This window comes from Prionailurus bengalensis, chromosome C2 (assembly GCF_016509475.1).
Source record: "Prionailurus bengalensis isolate Pbe53 chromosome C2, Fcat_Pben_1.1_paternal_pri, whole genome shotgun sequence".
NCBI lineage: Eukaryota > Metazoa > Chordata > Mammalia > Carnivora > Felidae > Prionailurus > Prionailurus bengalensis.
The window spans coordinates 149,302,020-149,326,239 of record NC_057350.1 but is presented as its reverse complement, the minus strand read 5'-3'; the positions used below and the strand labels follow the sequence as shown (position 1 = coordinate 149,326,239).

General features: G+C 41.2%; 1 protein-coding gene across 1 annotated transcript; it reads right to left on the bottom strand.

Moving 5' to 3' along the window:
* Positions 1-11,460: 11,460 nt before the first annotated feature.
* On the bottom strand, positions 11,461-23,923 carry LOC122491047 (NADH dehydrogenase [ubiquinone] 1 beta subcomplex subunit 1-like). Its single transcript, XM_043593320.1, has 2 exons — positions 23,831-23,923; positions 11,461-11,740 (listed from the first exon to the last, which is right to left on the bottom strand). The coding sequence occupies exons 1-2, from the start codon at positions 23,921-23,923 to the stop codon at positions 11,510-11,512; spliced, it is 324 nt and encodes a 107-aa protein (XP_043449255.1). The 3' UTR covers positions 11,461-11,509.
* Between the last annotated feature and the right edge of the window lie 297 nt (positions 23,924-24,220).

The window sequence follows — 24,220 nt, the reverse complement described above, 5'->3', positions numbered from 1 at the left end:
TAAATATGTAACTTAGATAACTTTGTTTCAGTTACTATTATTTTTAATATTCTTACCCCTGATACTTGCAGCTGAAGTTAATTCTGACTCCTAGAGTACTTATCATTGGATTGTAGGAATATTATCTGCTTTTACTTTTTTAAAATATTTTTTATATTATCTGGTTTTTCCTTATTAGCATTTATTATTTTATGTGAGAAAAAAGCTATTTACACGTAAATAAATATACAGTGATACTAATGTATATGCTAAAACATATGTATATGAATTTAATACATAATTATCGATATAAAAATATATATGTCACATTTGTGTGTGTATATCTATGCATATACATATGGACATACACATACATACATGTCCATCTTTTTATGTTTTGGAGGGTTGAAAATTGTCTTCTTTTACATAGTCGTATGTCAGATTGATGCATTTCCAAAGCAACTGGAATGCAATCACAACTAGTCAATCAAGTAAATCAAGAATTCTATCCCCACACTCTGGTTCAGTTGCTACGGTGGGGAGAGAGGAGGATGAACTAGAGCGGTGGGCATGAGATTACAGTCTGTGGGAGGGTGGATGGAGACTGGGGAAAGACTAGTGAAAGAAGGAGCACCGACACCCATCAGCAAAACAAGATCTGAAACACACCCTCCTGTTTTTTGGAGGGAGACAACCTCAGGACCTAAAGACTAATGTTATGTCAATGTTCATAGAACCTTTGCCTAGTGTTTTTCCCCGTCTTCTCTGACTACTACATAACGAAAACCAGGTAAGCCAGTTCTGCACCCAGAACCATCACAGAGGAGGCAGCCTGGAGTCGCCCTGAAACAGAAACAGATACGTGATTTAAGCTACGTGATTGCCACACTTACCTGCTGGGTAAAATATAAGAGTAAATGGTTTAGATGGGATTAGAAACAAAAGACCAGAATAAGCACTTCTTTAATCTCTTTTGAAAAATAATAATTTAGCCTCTCTCTGAAACTTTCTATCTAGCAATAGAATGACTGAGTCTTTTATGTTCTCTTTTCCTAGTATTGTTTTTAATCAGCCAAATACATATAAATTTTAAAAATAATATTAAAAAGTTCAAAATCATCCCTCCTTGCCCTCAGTCCTACTCTCTAGAGCCAACTGCTTTCAATACTTTTGTTTATTCTTTTATTGGTTGCCTATTTCTAAACAATATGTTTATTACATTAATATTTGATTTATCATATTTAAATGTTTTTAACATTTATTCATTTTTGAGAGAGAGAGAGAGAGAGAGAGTGAGCCAGGGAGGGGCATAGAGAGAGGGATACACAGAATCCAAAGCAGGCTCCGGCCTCTGAGATGTCAGCACAGAGCCCCACACAGGGCTCGAACTCACAAACCGTGAGATCATGACCTGAGCTGAAGTCGGCCACTTAACTGACTGACTGAGCCACCCAGGCACTCCATGATTGATCATATTTAGACACTGTCTATTGCTTTATGAATAAAGCAGTTTCAAGTTAGAAAAATAAAACCCTCATCAGATTATTTAGTATAGAAAATGTGATATGGCTATAAAGGGGTTGGAATTGTCATCCTCAATTCTTGGGGGGGGGGTGTGATTTTGCCCTCCCCCGCCAAGGAACATTTGGAATGTTCTGATGATGTCTGGAGATATGCTGCTGTCACAAGTAGGTAGAGGTTACTGGTATCTAATGGATAGAGTCTATGGATGCTGCTAATCATGGATGTTGCAGGACAGCCCCTGCAACAAAGAATCATCCAGCCCAAAATATCAATAGTGTTAAGGTTGAGAAGCAACTGTAGATTAGAAGACCTGGAAAGAGCCAGGGGAGGGGGACAACACTAAGATTAGCAACTGCAGAAAGCCACTACCACTGCCAGAGCCAGTGGGTCAGTGGGAGAAGGCAGTGTTAACTAAAGCCATCATAGGAAGTAACAAACCAGGTAGGATGGCCTGGCAGTATCAGGGAATGTTCAGAGGAAAATAAGGACAGAGAAGAGAAGCAGCTACTACCAGAGATGTTGCCCAAAGCAGAGAGAATGGGAAAGAGAAATATCCTGGCTTCTCCTTGGGAGCCCTCCAATCTCCTGGCACTTCCATGGGTTGAACTTAGCCGGAAGCCAGTCATTAAGGTCTGGGAAGCATAGCTCACAGGAATAGCCTTTGCAATAGAAGCCCAAAAGAGTATGAATTAGAGAGCAAATAGGCATATTCCCAGCACACCTTTCTATCATGGAAGATGGTGATCAAGCTCTGATGGTCACCTCCTCGCTACCCTCCTCCTCTCTCTCTCTCTCTCTCTCTCTCTCCATATATATATGGAGAGTATGTAAGTATGTACTCCATATAATACTTACATATACTTATATATATACACATATATATGTACATACACACATATATATATATGAGTATATGCTTATATACTCTCTCACTTCCCTCAATACCATTCTCTCTAGATAGATAGAGAGAGAGAGAGAGAGAGAGAGAGAGGAAGAGAAAGAAAGCACACGAGGGAGAGGGAGAGAGGGAGGGAAGGGCAGTTTGTTGTCACAAACTGGGTGGAGATACATCTATATCTCTAACAATTTTTATTTAAGTTTATATTATATTTAGATCATTAAGAATGTAGAAATATTGTTTACTCATTATTGTTAATCATAATATAGTGAATAATGTTTATTCATGTTATAAATCTTATTAATCAGTTATGCTTTCATTTTTTACAGCTTTTTGTTTTTCTTAGGATATCTAGAGTTAAAATAGTCTCTTTTTTGTTTGCTTAGTTTTCTATGCATGTATCATGAATTAGTCACAAACTCCCCCTTAGGTCTATAAGGCTCCCTTAATATTTTGTTTGGTACCTTTCTTCAAATGCATTAGAGAGTCTATCCATTTATCTTTTTCTTTTCAGTGATCTCCTTCCTGTGATCCTCTTTCCCTTAGGTATATCCTTTGAATATATCCCTCAGTTTCCATATATTTTCCTTTTAGAGAAACTTTACCTCTTCTTACTCTGTCTGTTGGTATCTGTTAATTATATTACTGTCCCTAATGAGACAGCCACACAATAAATAATCACTCTCTTCCATCTGACCTGTCCCTGTCCCAGAATTAGTGGTAGTCGCAGGATGCTTGTGCCAGTCTACAGATGGGAAACCCTGGACTTAGTAAATCGAGTCCAAGTGTCTTGCCCATATTACTGTGGTAGTAGTAGACACTGCTGGTGCCCTGCCCTGAACCCCTGTATTGTGCTGCTGCCCCAACCTCAGCTACTGTAAGTGTTGCTGCTAATGGCTCAAACATATGCCTTTCCCTGGAGAACAGAACTGTTCTTGGCCAATGGGAGCCACCTTATGAGGAGACTCCCGGGAGGCTATATCTTCCCTCCGGGCATCATGCAGCCAATGATTAACTGATACGGGGATACAAAAGCCGAGCCCCCTCGCCTCAAAGAGGACAACTCTGGTATCATTCACACTCCAAAACTCCCCATGAGATCAGGCGTGAGTCAGACTTCAGCTGAAACCTCATCTTTGTTTAGCCACTTCCCCCACTCTATTTGCTTCCCTTACCTTCTTCCAAGTTTCCCCTGAAAGCACAACTTCAATGGGTGTCTTGAATAAGAACCCTGCCTCAGTCTCTCCTTCTGGAAACCCAATCTAAGACAGTGGTGAATGTCAGAGACTTTTGGGCTTCCTAGCATGAATTCTCCCTTCCTGATAGCACCAGAGCCCCCTTTTGGGAGATGATCTCCCCGCCCCCCACCCCAGTGTGAACAGTCTTGACAGGAATGAATCTAGGTACATGCTTTGCCATCGTGGAAGCTGCGGGGGCTTGTGGATGTTCCTTCCATTAGACCCTCCCTCTCACTGCTTTGGTACAGCAGGCCCAGGCATGTGATCTAAATTCAGCCAATTTGACGTTCTCTCCTGGGATTATGAATCTTGAGTAATACAAAGATAGAATGGCTCTTTGAGGTTCATTTATTCATTACAGACTTCTGCGAGCCTGTTTCTCCTTCACAGTCTTTCTGTGCCTTTTAGCTTCCAAAACCTTCATTCCTGCCCATTTTCAACCTATTTGGTTAGTCTTTTGTGAGTACTCCAAATCATTCCAGTAATTTCCATTTTGTGTAAAGACTGTCACCCAGGTTCTTTTGCTTATCACCAAAAGAATCGTAAGTAACATGATTATCTAAGGTCTTTTGCCTAAGTGCAAGGTGAAAACAGATCTGGGACAGGACCACTAATTCAGAAGAGGGTAGACACACAGGGCTTTTGAGCTTGGTGAGTAACAGCCTACCTGGACAGCTCTCCTGGCTTCAGTGAAGACGCAGGAGTAAACAGAGCATTTCTCAACTGGGTAAATTATACTTTGATCCCATGTGAGATGCTGAATTACTCTCTTTGAGAAAGTTACTGTCTGGCTTTCAGCATCCAAATATACATACACCTCAATCTGAAACCTCCCCTCCGTTGACATTTTTCCTTTTCTCATATGTTGATGCCTTTCTTTCTTTTTTCTTTTTTTAATGTTTGTTTATTTTTGAGAGAGAGTGCGCCAGTGGGGGAGGGGCGGGGGGGGCACAGAGGATCTGAAGCGAGCTTCATGCTGACAGCAGTGAGCCCGATGCAGGGCCTTAACTCGAGAACCGTGAGATCATGACCTGAGCTGAAGTAGGAAGCTCAACCAACTGAGCCACCCAGGCACCTCTCCATTTCTTTTTTTTTTTCTTCAATGTTTTTATTTACTTTTGAGAGAAGGAGATGGAGAGAGAGAGAAACAGAGAGTAAGCGGGTGTGGGGCAGAGAGAGAGGGAGACACAGAATCCAAAGCAGGCTCCAGGCTCTGAGCTGACAGCATAGAGTCCGAAGCGGGGCTCCAACTCACCAACTGTGAGATCATGACCTGAAGTCAGACGCTTAACTGACTGAGCCACCCAGGTGCCCCTGTCCTCCATTTCTTTTCTTATATGTTCATACAACAATCCTGAAAATAGAACAATTCAAAGGCATGAAGACAGCTGTATTCCCTAATAAAAATATCTTCTGGAAGAAAAGAGTTTTTCTCATGAGTGGAATTTTCCCCCTAAATTGTTCAGTTTTTGGATTATGGGGAAGGAAATGAGCTCAACAGAAAAACCAAAATAGACACACATGATTCCAGAAGAATATAAAGACACCCCTCTGGTCTGAGTTACCAGGCAACTGCCTCTCGAAGGATGCTGTCATTTTGATCTCATAGAATAATTGGGTACTTGAATTTCTAATTCAAGAAATCTTGGGGTAATAAATTTATCTTTAATGATTTTTTAAAAGTATAAGCAGAAACCTCTCTCTTTCTTGGCACACTGTTCCACTGTTCACTGTTTTTGTTTTTTGGTTTTTTTCCTCTACAGTTTCTTTGTTGTGTGTCTTCAAAGCAAACATTTTCATCTGTTTGGGATGTTTTTGTTGGATCCTGGTGAGAGCAGGGCTGAATGGAAGACCACTCAAGATACTGATTTCTAGCTGCTTCAGATTCTGATCTTATGGTCAGTAACCTGTTTTATCCACAGGAAGCAAAGAAAAAATTGCACATAAACATCACCTAAAACAACAGTCATGGGAAACTCAGCTTTATGCCTAGAAACAGTGTCCCTGCACATAGGTAAACAAATGGTTACTGGATAAAGAGCTAGACAAAGAAACAGGCACATAGAAGAGTGTTTTCATTAATATTTGGGAAAAAATAATCCTTCCAGGAACACAGCTGTCTGTTCAGGTAGTTGTGTATAAAATCTCAGAATAGAGTTTTAGGGAAAAATGCATACTAATTTTCCATTTTCTTTTTGACTGTACTGTAATATCTTACTTTTTACTCATTTTTTCATGACTAAAATCCTAATTTGTGCAAGGGTTTCTGCTAGACATGAGTCTACTCCAGTGGAAGAGTCCACAGTCCCAGCCTTCAAGGTGCCTTCTAGAGATGGAAAGAGACATGTCAACAACTCTTGACCTCAATGATATAGGAGTGAAAATAGTAGGACCTACTGTCTGTGCCATTACAGTGGCCTGCTACCTAAGGCCTTTCAAAGTTATGAAATATATTATTTCTAGTGTGAGCCTGTTGTACTTTCTCAAGGTTCTCGGCTACAAACAGTGGAAAGTAACTTAACAGAAAAGGAACGTGGGAGAAGGATATCAGGGGAATCATGTCGGCATGGCCAGGCGTGGGAAAGGTGTGGCCTCAGGGGCTCCAGGGGGCTGGGCATCAGGAACCCAGGTAGAGATCACATCCGGAAGAGTGTATTCAGTAAGCCACTGCTGCCTGCAAGGAATGACCTCCAAACCATCTCCACCTCCAGGTGTCACTCCAAATTCTAAACTGGGAGAGAGTACCCGGGTGATCCAGAATGTTCAGGCCCTCTGCCTGTGTTGGGGCCAATCAAGGGGGCCTGGGTCCTTTGGGAAGCTGCCACTATTTTCACCAAGACCACGCATGTGGGGGATTTCCTCAAAGAGTGATCAGTGAATAGGAAATTAAGATTCAATTCTAGAAACAAAGAAAGAAAGCCAAGTGTCTACTACATGTATTATTTACCATTGAATCTCAAAATCTAGGTATAGTCTAGACGCAACAAAGATAATTCTTAGTTATTAGGGGAGAAAGTATCTATGGAAGAGTGGAGGTAAAATCATCTACCTCAAACCTTTTATTTTATAGTTAAGGAAACTTATGCCTTAGGTGACTCACTTTCTACTGTTACCCAGCTAGTTCTCCTGGGTCTCACTCAGGTCTTCAGACTTGGACTGGAACTACACCACTGGCTTTTCTGGGTCTCCAGCTTGCAGACAGCACATCACGGTACTTTTCAGCCTCCAAAATCATGGGAACCAATTCCTTATAATAAATTTCTAACTTCAGATATATATATATATATATATATCCTATTGATTCTGTGTCTCTAGAGAACCCTAATACAGCATCCTTGCTTGGCTTCCTCTCCTTCCCCGTCCTGCTTCATTCACTTTCTAAGTGGCTTTTCCTAGAAACATTTCCTTAATAAATCACTTCCACATGAATATGCATCTCAGAGCCTACTCTGGGGCACCTAACCTTCTAGGACAATTCTCCAAATCTCCCCCTCTTCAAGGCTACTCTGGCCCCTCCCATAGGATGCCCCACATCTTCCCATGATCTAGTAACTACAGGGTTAATGCTTGATCTAGCAGGGGTCCTCATGGAACCTGTTCCTGGGCTATGACCAGAATTTGCTCTGCATAGTCATAGCCTGGGCCATGGCAGTTGTTAAATATTTTGAACACCAACCCTAGGCCTATTTAAGTGTAAAGGCTATATAATAGAAAAACTAACTAGAAGGTCTGTTCCATTCATAAAATCTCCCAGTTTTCAGGAAGACTTAATACATAGGGGAGGTCCTCCTAGCCATGTTTGAGCCACATGAGCCTGCCATTCTGGCCACGATTGATTGGACCAGGGATAGACACCTCACCCAAACTGGGCCAACCAGGTTCTCTCCCCAGAAACTTGATACTTGAATTGAGGGACAGAGGGCTGGTATTTGTTGGGGCTGAGTCATTGTAATGGCATCATCACCCTAAGGGGAAGATTCATGAACACCTGGGCTTGCCCTATCCAGGGCCTGAATGTTGAACTCTGCCATTAGTAGCTTTCCAATAAATGACCATTTTTGCTTACATTTTCTAGAATAGCTTTCTGTCTCCTGTAACCAGAAAACTCTTAACTAATATCCTGTAATAACATCTGGAATGAGCACTACTTACTCGTCTTGTTTGCAGCCTCCAGCACTTAGCACGATGCCAGCATGGGTTAGGCACTATCCTAAGAAATATTTGCTGCCTCAGTAAACAGCTCTCTGTTTATTTATCGTGTTGTTGTTTCTGTAGGAAGGAGAAGAGCACTTTATATATATGTAAATATACAGGCTTGAAAATGGGAAAATTTCATCAACATCACTCGAGTATGTGTGATCTCTGGTGGAAAAACAAATTTAAATGCCTCCTGCTTGTGTTCATACTTTTTCTTCATCAGAGTTTCCTTCAACTAATTAGCCTATCTCACGACCTAGCTTTGTTTCCTAATCGTGACATAGTTAATATACTAATTGGTGTTAAAAAGCTTTAAGGTTAAAAATCTTTTTTAAAAGATTTTTTTTAATGTTTATTTATTTTTGAGAGAGAGAGGCAAAGAAAGAGGGGGAGAGACAATCCCAAGCAGGCTCTGTGCTGTCAGTGCAAAGTCCGACATGGGGCTTGAACCCACAAACCATGAGATCATGACCTGAGCTGAAGTCGGACACTCAACCAACTAAGCCACCCAGGCACCCTTAAGGTTAAAAATCTTAACCTGAATTTAGGAGGTCTCTGAAATCACTCTCAGGTTGGTGAATGTGTACTCAACTGTTGCTGAAGTAAACCATTCGGGCACCATCTCGGACTTTCTGAAGTCACTATTCAAACTTACCCTGTTTCTTTTCTTTCTTTGTTAACTCTATATTCTACACCTCCCACGACTCATTTTTGATCTCCTCAGTTAGAAATTGTAGCAACTGCAGGTTAACAATTTTCCCTAGGGGCACCTGGGTGGCTCAGTCGGTCAAGCATCTGACTTCGGCTCGGGTCATGGTCTCACAGTTTGTGAGTTTGAGCCCCATATTGGGCTCTGTGTTGACAGCTCAGAGCCTGGAACCTGCTTCGGATTCTGTGTCTCATTCTCTCTCTGCCCCTCCCCCATGTGTGCTCTGTCTCTCTCTGTCTCTCAAAAATAAATAAAAATGTAAAAAATAAAAATAAAAATAAATAATTTTCCCTAAATGATGAGAAAATGACTGTGCTCAAGATACTGTCTTTTATACTCTGCTAAAATGAACTAGTCCTGTCCCTCTCTCTCTCTGTCTGTCCCCTTCTCACACTCTGTCTCTCTCTCTCTCTCTCAAAAATCAACAAACATTTTAAAAAATTTAAAAATAAATAGAAAATAAATAAAATGAATTAGGTCTTTAAGGAAGGGGAAGTAAATTTGGGAATATAAGTTAACAGGTTAACCATACATGCTGTTGAGAGAGAAAACCAGAAATTTCATCTCCACAAATCAGGTTGATGTCATCATCATTGCCAGAGAATCAGGCCAGCAAGAGGGTGTTCTCTGGTGCAAAACTGGTTTTGTTTGTAGTGGCTTCTGCTGAATCATCAGTAACAGTCAGACAACATGTGCGTGTCAACAGCAACAGTCAAAACAGGCAGAAACACACAGAGGGAAAAAGTTGAGTTCTATCTCCTGCTTGTCAGCAGACCCAGTCTATAGTTATTTTGAAGTAATTTAAAACTTCAAGCAAACAGAATAAGCCTTTAAAGGATTTGTAGGTATTGCTACTTAATCAGGAAGTCTGGGCAAGCCAGAGGCTTAGGAATAGAGCATATGGACCCAGAGAAAATGCTTTTGTGTGTACAGGACAAGAAAATGGACTTGAACCCATAGGAACTAGGAAATGTTTTCCCTTTCTGCTATTTGAGAAAGACCTGTGACAAAGGTGTCACATGAACTTAAGAATAGAAAAGTTTATGAAAGACACCTTAATATCTGAGGGTGTGACGGCTAATAAGAAAGAGGCCTTCTCATCATGATTCCAAAGCATTACCTCATTCTGCCCTAGGGTGATTCCGCTGTACCCATCAAAGCGGAGAAACTGTCTGAACATGGGGAGCACACCCACTAACACTCCTGTTTATTAACTCTGGGCACACGAAAACAAAGCCAAGTCCTCACCCTGAATATAGAAAAGCTGAAGACAACAGTCTCTTACTCACAATCTCTCGGTTTCATCCTTGCAACAGTGAGAAACAGCACCATTTACGGAGGGCCTAAATGTGCCAGACATTCTGCTAGGCCATCATACATACTGTGTCACAAAATCTCTGGGACCACTCAGAAGGCAGATATTACCTCCACTCTCTGTTTTACAAAAGAGGAAACTGGATTTTGAGGTAACTGACTTGCCCGTGACCACAGTCGGTGGAAAGCAAAGATTACAACAGAGCCTTGTCTGTTCCAAAAGCCCAGGATCTTCGCTACAAGGAAATACCTGGAAAAACCAGGAATTGGCTGCCCCTCCAGGCTGCCCGAAGATTTCCATAGCCAGTCCCTCCCTCCCTTGTTACTTAGTAGCATTTCCTTGCTAAGTGTGGTCCCCAGATCAGCATATCAGCCTCAGTATCTTCTGGAAGCATCCTAGATATGCAGAAACTCGGGTGCCACTCCAGACCTACTAAGGCCGAATCCACCCTCTAAAGTTGGAGGACTGATCGCCTTCCTCCCTGGCACTTTAATAACAGACTAATGATTCTGTGGCAGAGAGGAACCCTGGGAAACAGTTTCTGTGCCCTTCATCAAACCTTTGACTTTTAAAGTGTGTTCCTTCTACTGAAAAGGGGGTGGGGGGGGGGAATGTCACTTCTACTGACCCCTTGCCAGAACAGAAATCTCCGTGAAACAAGCAGGGAAAAGAAGCAAGGGAAGCATTTCAACAGATTCTGCAGGTAAGGCTGTGGGCGGCTGCATTCGGCACCTGGGTAATACAAGGTAATGCTAAATATTAACACCTAAGAAGATTAGTGGAGCTTGCAGGAGGAGAGTCTCACTGGGTTAAAGGTCATCTGCTCACAAATCTCCTCAGTTCAAGGGAACCTCAAACAGTACTTGTAGCGGGGGACTCACAGTTAAAGTGACCTCCTGTGGAGTATGAGTTCTGCATGGTGGTAACCAGTTATGGGAACTAGGCTTAAAGGCTCTTGTCTTGTATAGGGGAGAGTGGATGACCATGCCCTTTGAGAGAAGAAGGGATTACTAGGCAGAGGAAATTAGTAAAAGAGACAGAGTAAATATGAAATAGAGTGAAGAGGCCAGTAAATGAAAAGTAACTCAAGATGGAAGAGAGAGAAGAAACTCTTCACTCTCAGAACTATACAATAATATCTATTTTTTCACTGAGATCTATTTTATTTTATTTTATTTTATTTTATTTTATTTTATTTTATTTTGAGATTTAAATAACATTGGCTCCAACTTCTGGATTCTTGGAGAACTAAAGCCCTCCCCAAGGTGTCTTCAGATTACCAGGAGCTCATTTTCTCATGGGTCCATCAGGTTTGCAGTTTGCACATCCTGTTTTCAAAAATAATGAATGGGTTTTTATTTCTCTCCTAATTTTTATTTTATTTTTTTTTAATGTTTAATTTTACTCTTTATTCTTGGAAGAGAGAGAGAGCACAAGCGAGGGAAGGGCAGAGAGAGAGAGGGAGACACAGAATCCAAAGCAGGCTTCAGGCTCCGAGCTGTCAGCACAGAGCCCGACACGGGGCTCAAACGCACGAACCGTGAGATCGTGACCTGAGCCAAAGTCAGATACTTAACCGACTGAGCCACCCAGACACCCCTCTCTCCTAATTTTTAAAATGTGAACATTCTATAATTCAGTCATAGCCTTTACTTCCAGGTGACTTCTTCACTGGGTCTCAATTCCCTCTTAAACAACAAACTCTTATTCCAGAAGGCAGTTAGCTTTTCTTCATTCTTTCTGTCTAGATAACATCCAAGGACAAATCCCATTGGCACAAGTATAGGTACCCAGTGGTCACAAGCAATGTGAGTGACGTTCGTCATGAGTGCTGCAGCCTTGGTGCCAAAAACGACCCCACGACCAGTCTGCACATCTTTCTACCGCTCAAGTCCTCCTATGAAACACCATGCAGTGACTGCATCTAGCACAATACTTAATTATGTTATTCGGTGCACAAAGTGATTCTGCCTGGGTGGAATTGTATGCTAATTCTTTTATAGATGCGGAAAGATATGATGGCTCTAAGAGGTTAAGAAATTAGGCCAAGGACCATAGCAATATTTTTCTAGATATGTCTCCTCAGGCAAGGGATACAAAGACAAAATAAACTGGCATTAACAAACGCCAACAGACACATGAAAAGCCGCTCAATATCACTCATCATCAAAGAAATACAAATCAAAACCACATGAGGTATCACCTTACACTTGTCAGAGAAGCTAGGATCGAAAAGACAAGAAATAACAAGGGTTGGTAAGGAATGGAGAGAAAGAAATCCTCATGCACTGTGGTAGGAATATAATTTGGTGCAGTCACTGTGGAAGACAGTATGGAGGGTCCTCAAAAAATTAAAAAACAGAAATACCGTATGATCCACTAATTCCATTACTGAGTCTTTTACCCAAAGAAAACAAAAGCACTAATTCAAAAAGATGTATACACCCCTATGTTTACTGAGGCATTATTTACAATCGCCAAGACATGGAAGCAGCCCAAGTGTCCACCCACAGATGAATGAATGGGTAAAGGAGAAGTGGTACACACACACACACACACACACACACACACACACAGGAATATTAAAAAGAATGAAATCTTGCCATTTGTGACAACATGGATGGACCTAAGTGAAATAAGTCAGAGAAAGACAAATACCATATGATTTCACTTATATATAAAATCTGAAAGACAAAGCAAATGAACAAACAAAGCAGAAACAGACCCATAAATAGAGAAAACAAACTGGTGGTTGCCAGAGCGGAGACAGGTGGGAAGATGGGCAAAAAGGGGTGAGGGGAATGGGAGGTACAGGCTTCCAGTTATAAAATGAACAAGTCAAGGGGTGCCTGGGTGGCTCCGTTGGTTGAGTGTCCGACTTCGGCTCAGGTCATGATCTCACGGTTCATGAGTTAGAACCCTGTGTCAGGCTCTGTGCTGACAGCTTAGAGCCTGGAGCCTGCTTCAGATTCTGTGTCTCCCTCTCTCTCTGTTCCTCCCCTGCTCGCACTCTGTCTCTCTTTCTCAAAACAAATAAACATTAAAAACAATGTTTTTAAAGATTAAGTCAAGAGGATGAAATAGGGAATATAGTATATTGAAAGTATTGTGTATATTGTGTATTGTATAGTATATTGTATAGTGTATATTGTATAGAATATTGTAATATTCTATACTGTGGTATATTCTATATTGTGTAATATTCTGTATTGTGGTATAGTGTGGTATGGTAGCTACACTTGTGTGAGCATAGTATAACATATAGAGTTCTCAAACCACTATACTGGATACCTGAAACTACTATACTAATGTGTTTTAACTATACTTCAAAAAAATAAGTATATAATAAACAAAATGTTATGTGGTTAATTTTGAGAATTGTGCTTGCTCATATTAAGCACCTTTGGAAGACCTGCTTATAGATTCAACTGCCTATAGATCAAATATTGATCTGTTTCCTGGATTCTTAAGATGCATTGTACAGGCCTGCAATGTTTGGGTTTACAATAGTTAACCTAAAAGCTTTTCTAAAGGTAGCCTTAGAAATTATTGAGTGGTAAATATCAAGAGCCCTTTAACCATGGAAATGCTTTCATACCTACTATCGTGTGTGAGTGTGTTTGTGTGTACATCATTTGATATTTGTTACAATGCCTCTATATTTCAAAATCCAAGAGAGGGGCTAATGCTAAAAGAAGTATAGTGGTAAAATAGAAAAAAATGCATAATGATGATGTTGGTTTTATTTCTGTATGTATATTAATGTGATGAGTCCTAGGAGAGGGGAGGAGGGGAAACTTGTCTTCTATGTCAACTTGAAGCAACTGGACTTGGTTTATTTTATAATTTATAATATTAAAGAGTAATGCTCATTTGCCTTTACACTTAATGTTTACATTTAATAAATGTTTTCCACTCCAAAATAAAAAAAAAAAAAAGAAAGAAAGAGGGGGCACCTGGGTGGCTTAGTCAGTTAAGCCTCTGACTTCAGCTCAGGTCATGATCTTGCACTCTGTGAGTTCGAGCCCCATGTCGGGGTCTGTGCTGACAGCTCAGAGCCTGGAGCCTACTTCAGATTCTGTGTCTCCTTCTCTCTCTGCCCCTCTGCCTTTTGTTCTCTCTCTCTCTCTCAAAAATAAATAAACCTTAAAAAAATTTTTTTTAAAAAGAAATAAAGAAAGAAAGAAAGAAAGAAAGAAAGAAAGAAAGAAAGAAAGAAAGAAAGAAGAAATCAGGCCAAGGAAATACACTTAGCAAGTCAAGGAGCCAGGATTTGAATTCCATCTGACTCAGTAATAATCTGTTACATTGGTGCCCCCCCTGTGACCCATGCCTCCTGGTGGAGGCATCTGGACCCATGGAGGAATGTGGACTGGGCCTGTGGCTTGCTTTAGGCAACAGAATGCAGGTAGAGTTTTAGGCCCAAGTTCCTGGGAGCCCGGAGCTGCCTTGCAAGAAGGATGGCTACGCCCCTGGCGAGACCATGTGGGGAGGGAAAAGCTCTGAGACCACATGGAGAAGCCAGGCCCCCAGCGGCCGAGTTAGGCTGAAGCCCCAGGCATACGATCACAATTAAACCATTCCCATCAACGCCCACCTGCCTTGCCGGGGATCCCAGCTGAGGCATCAGACATGATGGACATTACGCCTCGGCAGACGTCATGTGCAGCAGAGATGACAGGGCTTTGCCTTGTCCAAATTCCTGACCAGCAGAATTGTGCAAAATGATAAAAATGGTTATTTTAAGTCACTAAATTTTTGATTAGCTTGTTATGTAGCAATAGCTAATCAAGACACAACTCTGTCCTGTGGTTGAGGAGACAGAGACAGAGATGAACTCATGAAGTCCTTGAACAACACAGAAAAATGGGCAGGAAAAGAGCAGGTAAAATGCAGTTGTCTGGACTGGAGAGGAAAAAAAGACAAAGGGTATAATTATGCAGACCTCTAAGTAAGGGAAACAAGAGGTAACAGAATCTTTAGGTCACATACCTTTGCCAGGCAGCATTTCTGCCCAGAGCAATTCTCACAATAGTTAATGCAAGGAAAATAAAAAGGCAAGATTCAGAACTGTCTATTTGCAACAAGAAGGTAGTAGACCAAAATGTTCACAGCAGCTTTGTCTGGGTGATGATACCACAAAAAAAGCCTTGATGAGTTAGTTTTTTGCTCTCTTCCAGTTCTTCAATATTCTCTACAATGATAGTTCTTATTTTTTTCAAAATTTTCATGTCAGAGATTAAAAAAAAGTACATGGGTTTAAAAAATCTCCCCAACAAGTGCCTCAGAAAAGCACTAACCATCCATCCCCCATTTCCTCTCCCTATCTTGTACCCCAAAGGCAACCCCTTTAACTATTTCTATTTTTAGTACTTTGAGTGGTTAGGTCCACATCCTTAAATAATGTGCCTATACTTCTGTTACTTGGTTTATTAACCTGAGGCATCCATTGGTTCCCTGCTGCAAAAGTCTTACTATTTCATTCAACAAGTATTATGTGCTGGCACCATTCAAGTACCAGTGACAGGGAAGAGAATAATAAAGAGAGGGTTCCTGTCCTTTTACGGCACATATTCTAGTAAAGGGAGATGGCTGATCAAAAGCAAAGAAATAATATCCAGTAATAAAAAGTACTATGGACAAAACCACATAAGGCAGAATGGTTGAGTATATTTTCTAAAAACTGGCCACAACAATGTTTTCCATCCCACATGCTCATCTAGACTTAACACTCACTTATCAAGAAGTAGTATATAGTTTCCTTACCTTCAAATTTGGCTGGATTAGTGACTTACTTGTAATCAGTAGAAAATAGTAAAAGCAGTGCTGTGTGATTTCCAAGTCTAGGTCATAAAAAGTGATAAAGTTTCCTCAGTTTGCTGGAATACTCTTGAAACTTTCAGCTGCCATAGAAAGAATCCAGCTACCCTGAAAGTGACATGCTGTGAGGAAGCTCAAACTAGCCCACAAAACAAAACCACATGGAGAGACCCTGAAACTGTAAGAAGAGAGAGATGCCCAGCCAGCTCCCAAGTGTTCCAGCCCCTCGCCTATCCCCCTTCACCTTTATCTGACAGCTGAGTCTTGAATGGTGAAAGAACCAGCCTTGCAAAGGTCACGAGGCAAAACAGTACATGTAGAGGAACAGCAAGTAAAAAAGACCTGAGTTAAGAATGAAAGTCACTGCGGGCGCCTGGCTGGCTCAGTCAGCGGCACATGCAACTCCTGATCTTGCAGTCATGAGTTCAAGCCCCTCCTGATCTTGCAGTCATGAGTTCAAGCCCCACGTTGGGCATAGAGCTTACTTTAAAAAAAGTAATAAAAAGAATGAGAGCTATTGGTTAGAATCAAAAAGACAAGAAATAACAAGTGCTGGTAAAGATGAGAAAAAGAATCCTCATGCAATACTGGAGAGAATGCAAACTGGGGCAGCCACTGTGGAAAACAGTATGGCATTTCCTCAAAAAATTAAAAATAGAATTAACATATGATCCAGTAATTCCACTCCTGGGTATTTACCCAAAGAAAACAAAAATACTAATTCGATAGGTACATGCACCCCTATGTTTACAGCTGCATTATCTACAATAGCCAAACTATGAAAAGAGCCTAAGTGTCCATCCAGTGATGAATGGATAAAGAAGATGTGGTGTGTGTGTGTGTGTGTGTGTGTGTGTGTGTGTGTGTGTTCCATTAATAGTAGTGGAATAGTACTCAGCCATAAAAAAGGAATGAAACCTTGCCATTTGCAATGACACGGATGGAGCTAGAGAGTATAATGCTAAGTGCAATAAATCAGTCAGAAAAAGACAAATGCCAGATGATTTCACTCATATGTGGAACTTAAGAAACAAAACAAACAAACAGAAAAAAGAGACCAAAAGAAACCACTATTAACTACAGAGAAAAAACTGATGGTTGCCAGAGGGGAAGGTAGGGTGGAGGGGATTGCTTAAATAGGTGAAGGGGGGGGGGCCTGCGTGGCTCAGTCGGTTAAGCGTCCGACTTTGGCTCAGGTCATGATCTTCCAGTTCATGAGTTCAAGCCCCAAATCGGGCTCTTTGCTGTCAGCATGGAGCCCACTTTGGATCCTCTGTCTCCCTCTCTCTCTCTGCCCCTCTCCTGCTCATTCCCTCTCTCTCTCTCTCTCTCAAAAATAAAATAAGCATTAAAAAATAATAAAATAAATAGGTCAAGGGGATTAAGAGTAAATTTACTTGTGATGAGTATTGAGTAATGTATAGAATTATTGAATTATTATATTGTACACCTGAAACTAATATAACACTATTTGAAGTATACTTCAAAAAAGAAAAACAAGGAATGAGATCCACACCAAAAGACAAATAGAAGAATTTTCACAGCAACTTTTTCACAATGGCCAAACTAGAAACTAAACAGGATATACTCTGGTATAATCATACAATGGAATACCACACTGCAATAAAAAGAATAAACTGATGCATGTAGCAACATAAATGAATCTCATATTGAATAGAGGACAAACACAGGAGTACATACTCTATGTTTTCATGTATTTGAGGTTCAAGGATAGGAAAAACAGATGAATGGTGACAGAAATCAGAAGAGAGGCTATTTCTGGGGAGTAGTTTGGAAAGAAGCATGAGGGAACTTCCTGGGGGTGCTGGCAATGTTCTCTATCTCAATCTGGGTAATGACTGCAACACACATATAAAAATTCACCAACTGTTCACTTAAGATTAGTGCACTGATACACACCACTGTAGTTTATATTTCAATTAAAAAAATTCAACTTCTTATGCTAGAAGAACAGAAACAGGTAGTGTTCATTTAGTTCAGCTTTTCTACCTCTTCCTCATCACTGGTTTCCTTTGCAACTTTAATTTTTTTTTTTCAACGTTTATTTATTTTTGGGACAGAGAGAGACAGAGCATGAACGGGGGAGGGGCAGAGAGAGAGGGAGACACAGAATCGGAAACAGGCTCCAGGCTCTGAGCCATCAGCCCAGAGCCCGACGCGGGGCTCGAACTCCCGGACCGCGAGATCGTGACCTGGCTGAAGTCGGACGCTTAACCGACTGCGCCACCCAGGCGCCCCTCCTTTGCAACTTTAAATAATATACTTAAATCTCTGGTTTCTGTTCCATCAGCTTCTGCCAATGGCTCTTGCTTCTACCAAGTAAAATGAACATATTAGGGCTACTGTGCTTACTCTCCCTTCTTCTTCAGTGCCTCTCTCTCATCCCACTTGTTTTCAGCTGTCCTTTACATTCCTTAGAGCAATAAGAGTTACGTTCTGTCTGTGACCATAATGAAGTCTTCTGGGTTTTAAGTTATTCCTAAATGTTGAAATCCAAGAAACAAAGTTTACATTATTGTGATGATGTACATATCATTCCTGGTTGAGTCAAGTGGGATGGACAGAAAGACATGTCCTTGATAACAGGGCCAATTCCATGCCCTCTTTATAATTTGAAAAAGAATATTCTTAGCATCTAAGTCAAATCAATTCTCTTTTATTTCTGTATCAGTTAGCTACTGCTGCATAATAAATCACCCTTAAACTTAATCCTTTAAAAACAAAAATGATCTATTATTTCTTTTTTTTTTTTTAATTTTTTTTTCTCAACGTTTTTTTATTTATTTTTGGGACAGACAGAGAGCATGAACGGGGGAGGGGCAGAGAGAGAGGGAGACACAGAATCGGAAACAGGCTCCAGGCTCCGAGCCATCAGCCCAGAGCCTGACGCGGGGCTCAAACTCACGGACCGCGAGATCGTGACCTGGCTGAAGTCGGACGCTTAACCGACTGCGCCACCCAGGCGCCCCAAAAAATGATCTATTATTTCTTATGAGACTATAGATCAGCTGAGTGGTTCTGCCCATCTGACTGGGCTTGGATGATGTCTCATGGACTCACTCCCATGGTTGTGTTTGGCTGCTGGATTAGGCTAGGACAGATTGGTCTAGAATTGCCTTGGCTTTGATGACTTAGTTAGTGTTTCTCATATCCTTCTAACAGGTGAACCCGTGTTTGTACTCATGGTGGTGGCAGGGCTTCAAGAGAGAGAGCTGAAACATGAAAGTACCTTTTCACATTTCCTTCTTGGATCATTTGCTACTGTGCTCTTAGCTAAATCAAGTCCTATGACCCAGAGCTGGGGTGTTGGTAGGGAGGCTACCGAAAGTATGGATACAGGACAGCCCTTAACTGGGCCATTAATGCAAGTCACTAAGTCTGCTACACTTATATTATCGATGCCTCAAAATTATACCACGTTTTCCTTTGCTTCACTAGTATATTTATTTTCTAGTGTTTCTAATTGGTTCTTTTTTTGCTATTGAAAGAAGAAACATATGTTTTCTTCACTACATGACTATTATTATTGACCTTCTTATTCCTTTTTTCTATTGTTTGAAATTTTTCCATGCTTCCTAAAAACATTCTTGTGAAAGCCCACTGAGTTTTTGATCTAATGTGAACTGATTGTGTTTAGGTTGGTTGAGCAGTTGATATGCTAGTTTCTTTTTACAGCATGCCTGGGGGATTCCACTGTGTCATATATATCACATCTTCTTTCTGCAGAAAGGATACATGAGGGGTGAAATTTCTAAGCCCTTTCGTGTCAGATAATAAGTTTGATGACTTAATCTTGTTCCTTTATTGATGACCTGCTATTTCTTAACCTCCATGATGTTCTAAGTTTCACTTTAGTACCTCTAGACTTGCTTCTTTTTAAAACACGCTATAGCAAGAACTCAGAAGTCTCTTTCAAACCAAGGACTTATATCTTTGTAGAAAACGTTGTCCATATTTCTTTAACAAATTCCTTCCAGTGGTTTCCAAATTCTCTCTTCACTGACCTCCTATTATTTAGAGGTTAAACCTCATAGAGTAGTTTTCTATGTTTATTATCTCTCCTATTTTCCATTTCTTTGATTTTGTTCCATTTCCTAGGTGATTTCCTTTTTTCCCCTAAGTTCTCTATTGATTTTTTTATAACTGCCATTATGCTTCCAAAGATTTTTCTTGTGCTCCTAACTGTTCCCATGCCCCCCCTTCCCCCCCCCCCCCCCCCCACAGGTTCTTGTTTTATAAATGTAATAGCTTCTCAAATCTCTTTGAAGTCATTTAAGGTTTTTTGTTTGTTTATTTGATCATGCTTCTTTCTGTTCTCTGATTTATCTCCATTTCCTCTGGGATTATTGTTCTTTTGACTTCGTCTTTCTTTTCCATTATTCAAATTTTTAAAATATTTTTTATAGTCATTTGTTAACTGTACATACCTAAGAATAAGGGCTGGATTTTTTAAGATAGTTGATACCGATTTCCTCTGCTAGTGTATGTTTTTGTCTCTTTCTTTTGACCTCTTCCTCAGCTGAGAGTTCTGTTTAAGTGGCCAGGGCTTTATTTCTTAGCAGACTTTGCTTTAGAATGAACAATAAGGGAGAAGGTTTGAGGTTATAAGATCCAAAGATCCCAGAATGGGGAAGGCTTCATTCCTAGAGCCCTCTAGGTAGTAAACTTTCTTTAGAGAGTCTGTGGTAGATTGTTAACAGTATGGTTCCCAATGAATCACATCTCCCTCTGTCCCTGCCCCTTTAACAACGGCTTTGCAGCATCCTCATCAAAAGTTGAAGTCTATTTCTCATCTCTTAAATCTGGTCTGGCCTGTGACTTGCTTTGGCTAATGGGATGCAACAGAAGTAACATTATGCAAGTTCTGGAGCCTTGGTCTCAAGAGGCCTTGCAGCTTCCACCTTCCTGGTCTTAGAATGTTCCCACCATAATGTGAGAAGGCCTGAGCTGGATAACTGAATGATGAGACACCATGTGGAGAGGCACTCAGATGACAGCCATAACTAAGGCCCTGGCCACCTCAGACTCTCCAGACCTAACAGAGCTGCCAAATGACTACAGCTGCATACATGACTCTAGGCAAGAGCCTGGCCAACCCATAAAATTGTGAGAAATAATTATTTTTTTTTAATTTTCAGCCACTAAAATCTGTAGTGGTTTGTTATGCAGCCATGATGGCTGATACAGAGCTTTTAATTTTTTTTTTTTTTTTTGTCTGGATTGCCTGTGTTCTACATGTGTGAGGTAGATGCTAAGTGAAGATTTAATTGGCTCAGTTATTCTGAAAACATAAATTCAACTAACACGTTTTCTATCCTTCTCATTCTAGCCCTCACACCAAACAGCTTATAAGCCTTGGTAAGCCAGAGATTGCTGGCCACCTGACCCAACAGCCATTCTTTCCTCCCTACTTAGTAACACAACTCTGATTTTAGCAATGCATCCAGCTAAGACAGTATATTTCTAAACCTTGGAGCCAGGGGCTGCCACATGAAAAAGGGTCTAAGTGGAAGAGTTCTGTAGGATTTCCAGTCTACTTAAATGGAATTAACCTGCTAGGCAGGGTCTCTTTTTGCTCTTCTATTCTTCCTTCTTTGTGTTGCCCAGAATGTGGAAGTAATGGCTGGAGCTGGAGCTGCCACTTTGGACTATGAGATGACTTTGAGGATGAAAGTTATGCACAAAGGGTAGTAGGGCTGAAGAGGAGACTGAATCTCTGATGACACAGTGGAGCTGCCCTTTCAGCTATGCACTGCCTACCTCCACAGATTTCTTTTACATGAGAGAAGAATCAGCTTCTCTCTTGTTTAAGGTACTGCTAATTACTTATGCCCCCCTCCACACACACACACCCTGCTTTATGTACTGAACCTAATCCTAACTATAATAATTTGGTTTGTGCCTGTCAGCCTGGGATCTTCCTCCACTGCATCCATCAGCCATGTGTATCTGGGGCTGCTTCTTTCTATTTTTAGAAGGTCCACTGGGCTTTAAAGTATCTTCCATGTATCACCTTAATAGGTTCAATCTTTCCTCTATCTTTCTGAAATAATAATTTTCAAAAAGTTATAATAATGGTTTTAACATCCTTGTCTGATAATTCTAACATCTGTATCAGTTTGTATCTACTCCACTGAGGTTTCCCTTTTTGGGATTTCCTACAATTAATTCTGAAAGGGCCCTATTATGTCTTAGGTTGGGCTCCCCTAGAAACGGACACTGATATAAGGACTTGAGTTGGGGGTGATGCCAGAACCAGGAGGGGAGTAGGAAAGTAAGGCAGGGAGGGGAAGTAAACCAGTACAGGGTGTGATAAGAGCAGGTTATTGCCATGGGCTTTTGGGACCCACTCGCACTGGTGAGATGGTATAGAACAAAAATGTCCTCTCCAGGGGCAAGGGAACAGGGATATTTAATTTTTTTAATGTTTATTTATTTTTGACAGAGAGAGACAGAGCATGAGCAGAAGATGGGCAGAGACAGAGGGAGACACAGAACCCGAAGCAGGCCCCAGGCTCTGAGCTGTCAGCACAGAGCCTGACGCGGGGCTCGAACTCACAGACTGCGAGATCATGACCTGAGCCAAAGTCGGACACTCAACCGACTGAGCCACCCAGGCGCCCCTAATTTTTTTTTAATGTTTATTTATTTTTGAGAGAGAGAGAGAGAGAGAGAGAGAGACAGAATGTGAGTGGGCGAGGGGCCAAGAGACAGGGAGACACAGAATCTGAAGCAGGCTCCAGGCTCCGAGCTGACAGCACAAAGCCTGATGTGGGGCTCAAACCCACGAACTGCGAGATCATTACCTGAGCTGAAGTTGGATGCTTCACCGATTGAGCCACCCAGGCACCTGGGGAACAGGGTTATTTAAACACTGACTCCCATTGGTCATTGGTTGAGGGTTGCTGGCTCATCTGTCCAGATGGGCCTGAGCAAGGCTCCTTTAGCCTGTGAAAGCCCTCAGGCAAAACTTCTCAGGTGCTTGCAGTAGGAAGTGGTTGACATATCTGGGAATGGTGCGTGCTGAGGGAATATGAGCAGGACTCTGACAATGTCTGCAAAATACATTATACCTGGAACCCCAGTCTCCATTCAAAAAACAGGGAAAGAACTACCTGCCCTCTCGAAAGTGCTTTGCCTTTCCTAGTGTGAGTTTCATTGACTTGCTCTGATTCAATGGACTGTGTTCCTTCTAGTTTATTTTTATTCCTAGGCACTTCACCAAACCTGTGGCTCTTCCAAATGTAGGAAGAGATATTTTATCCTATTATGTGTAGTCAGCTGATGGGGAAGGAGGTGCTCTTTCAAGCTCCAAAGCAGCAGAAGAACATAGCCTCCCTCCTGGCTGGGCAACCAGCCGTCTAGCCATTCCATTTTCTGTGTCATGATGTAATTTAATTTCTAAAAACAACCCAAGTCTGGAGCCTGATGGCCTGGCCAAATTGGGCAAATCTTTGCAACTCAGTTTCCTTATCTGAAAAACAACAAAGAGGGCATGGGAGGAGGTTATCTTGAGGGTTCCTGCAAGTTCAGGGACTCTGATCTGTATGCTGGCAGCTAAAGACAGTCATCTTCATATGTCACAGATTTCCACCAGGGACTGCTGGTAGGAGGCTTCCCCTTAACCCTGTCCCCAGACTTCTGGTCTCATTCCCTTTTAACTCTGTAATCCCACACCTGAGAGTACATTCCAATGAAATACCCAGAGGTCACGTGGTCAGCACGGACGGGCTTACCACAAAGTCATAGAAGAATGGCCAAATGGTTTATGGCATATCCAGGTGATGGATACAACTCAGGTAACAGAAACATTTTGAAGAACTGTCAGTGACATACAGAATCACACAGCACATGATACACTATATGAAAAACAGACACCAAATCCTATATGTAGAAGGATCCCACTGGTTCCAATATATGATTATATTATAAAAGATAGAGACTGTATTTATATAGGTTTATCTATTTTGTTTACATATTTGTAAAAGATTGGAACATGGACTTACAGTTGATCTCTTTACATTTTCCTGTATTTTCTAAGTTTTTTACAATTACCAGAAGTATGTATTACTTTTATGAACAAAAAGAAAAGAAAAGCGTTTTCTCTTTTCAGAAGAATTAGAACATACTTGAGCCTTCTTATTTGTCTGCAAGAGCTCTAATATGGGCAGTGGCACTCTGCTGGGCGTCTTTAACTCACTGGACTTAATTGTCATGGTCATCACGGGTAGTTAACATTGCTACCTGCATCGTCTACATACAGATAATGGAGTCTGATACCCTGTTCTTTCCTGTGTCTTGCAAATGCTGCTGTCTCAGTTTTCAGCTGAGTGTCAACGGCGTCATCTTCTGCCCAGACTTGTGCTGACTCTACAGGGAGAGGGTGACCTCATTTATTCTGGGTACAGTTATAGAAGGGGGTTGGGAATTGCAAATGGTGAAGGCTTCAATTCCAATTTGCTTACGCGCCACGGCCTACAGCTACAGCTACATTTTCTGCTACTTTTCCTTAAAGGCAA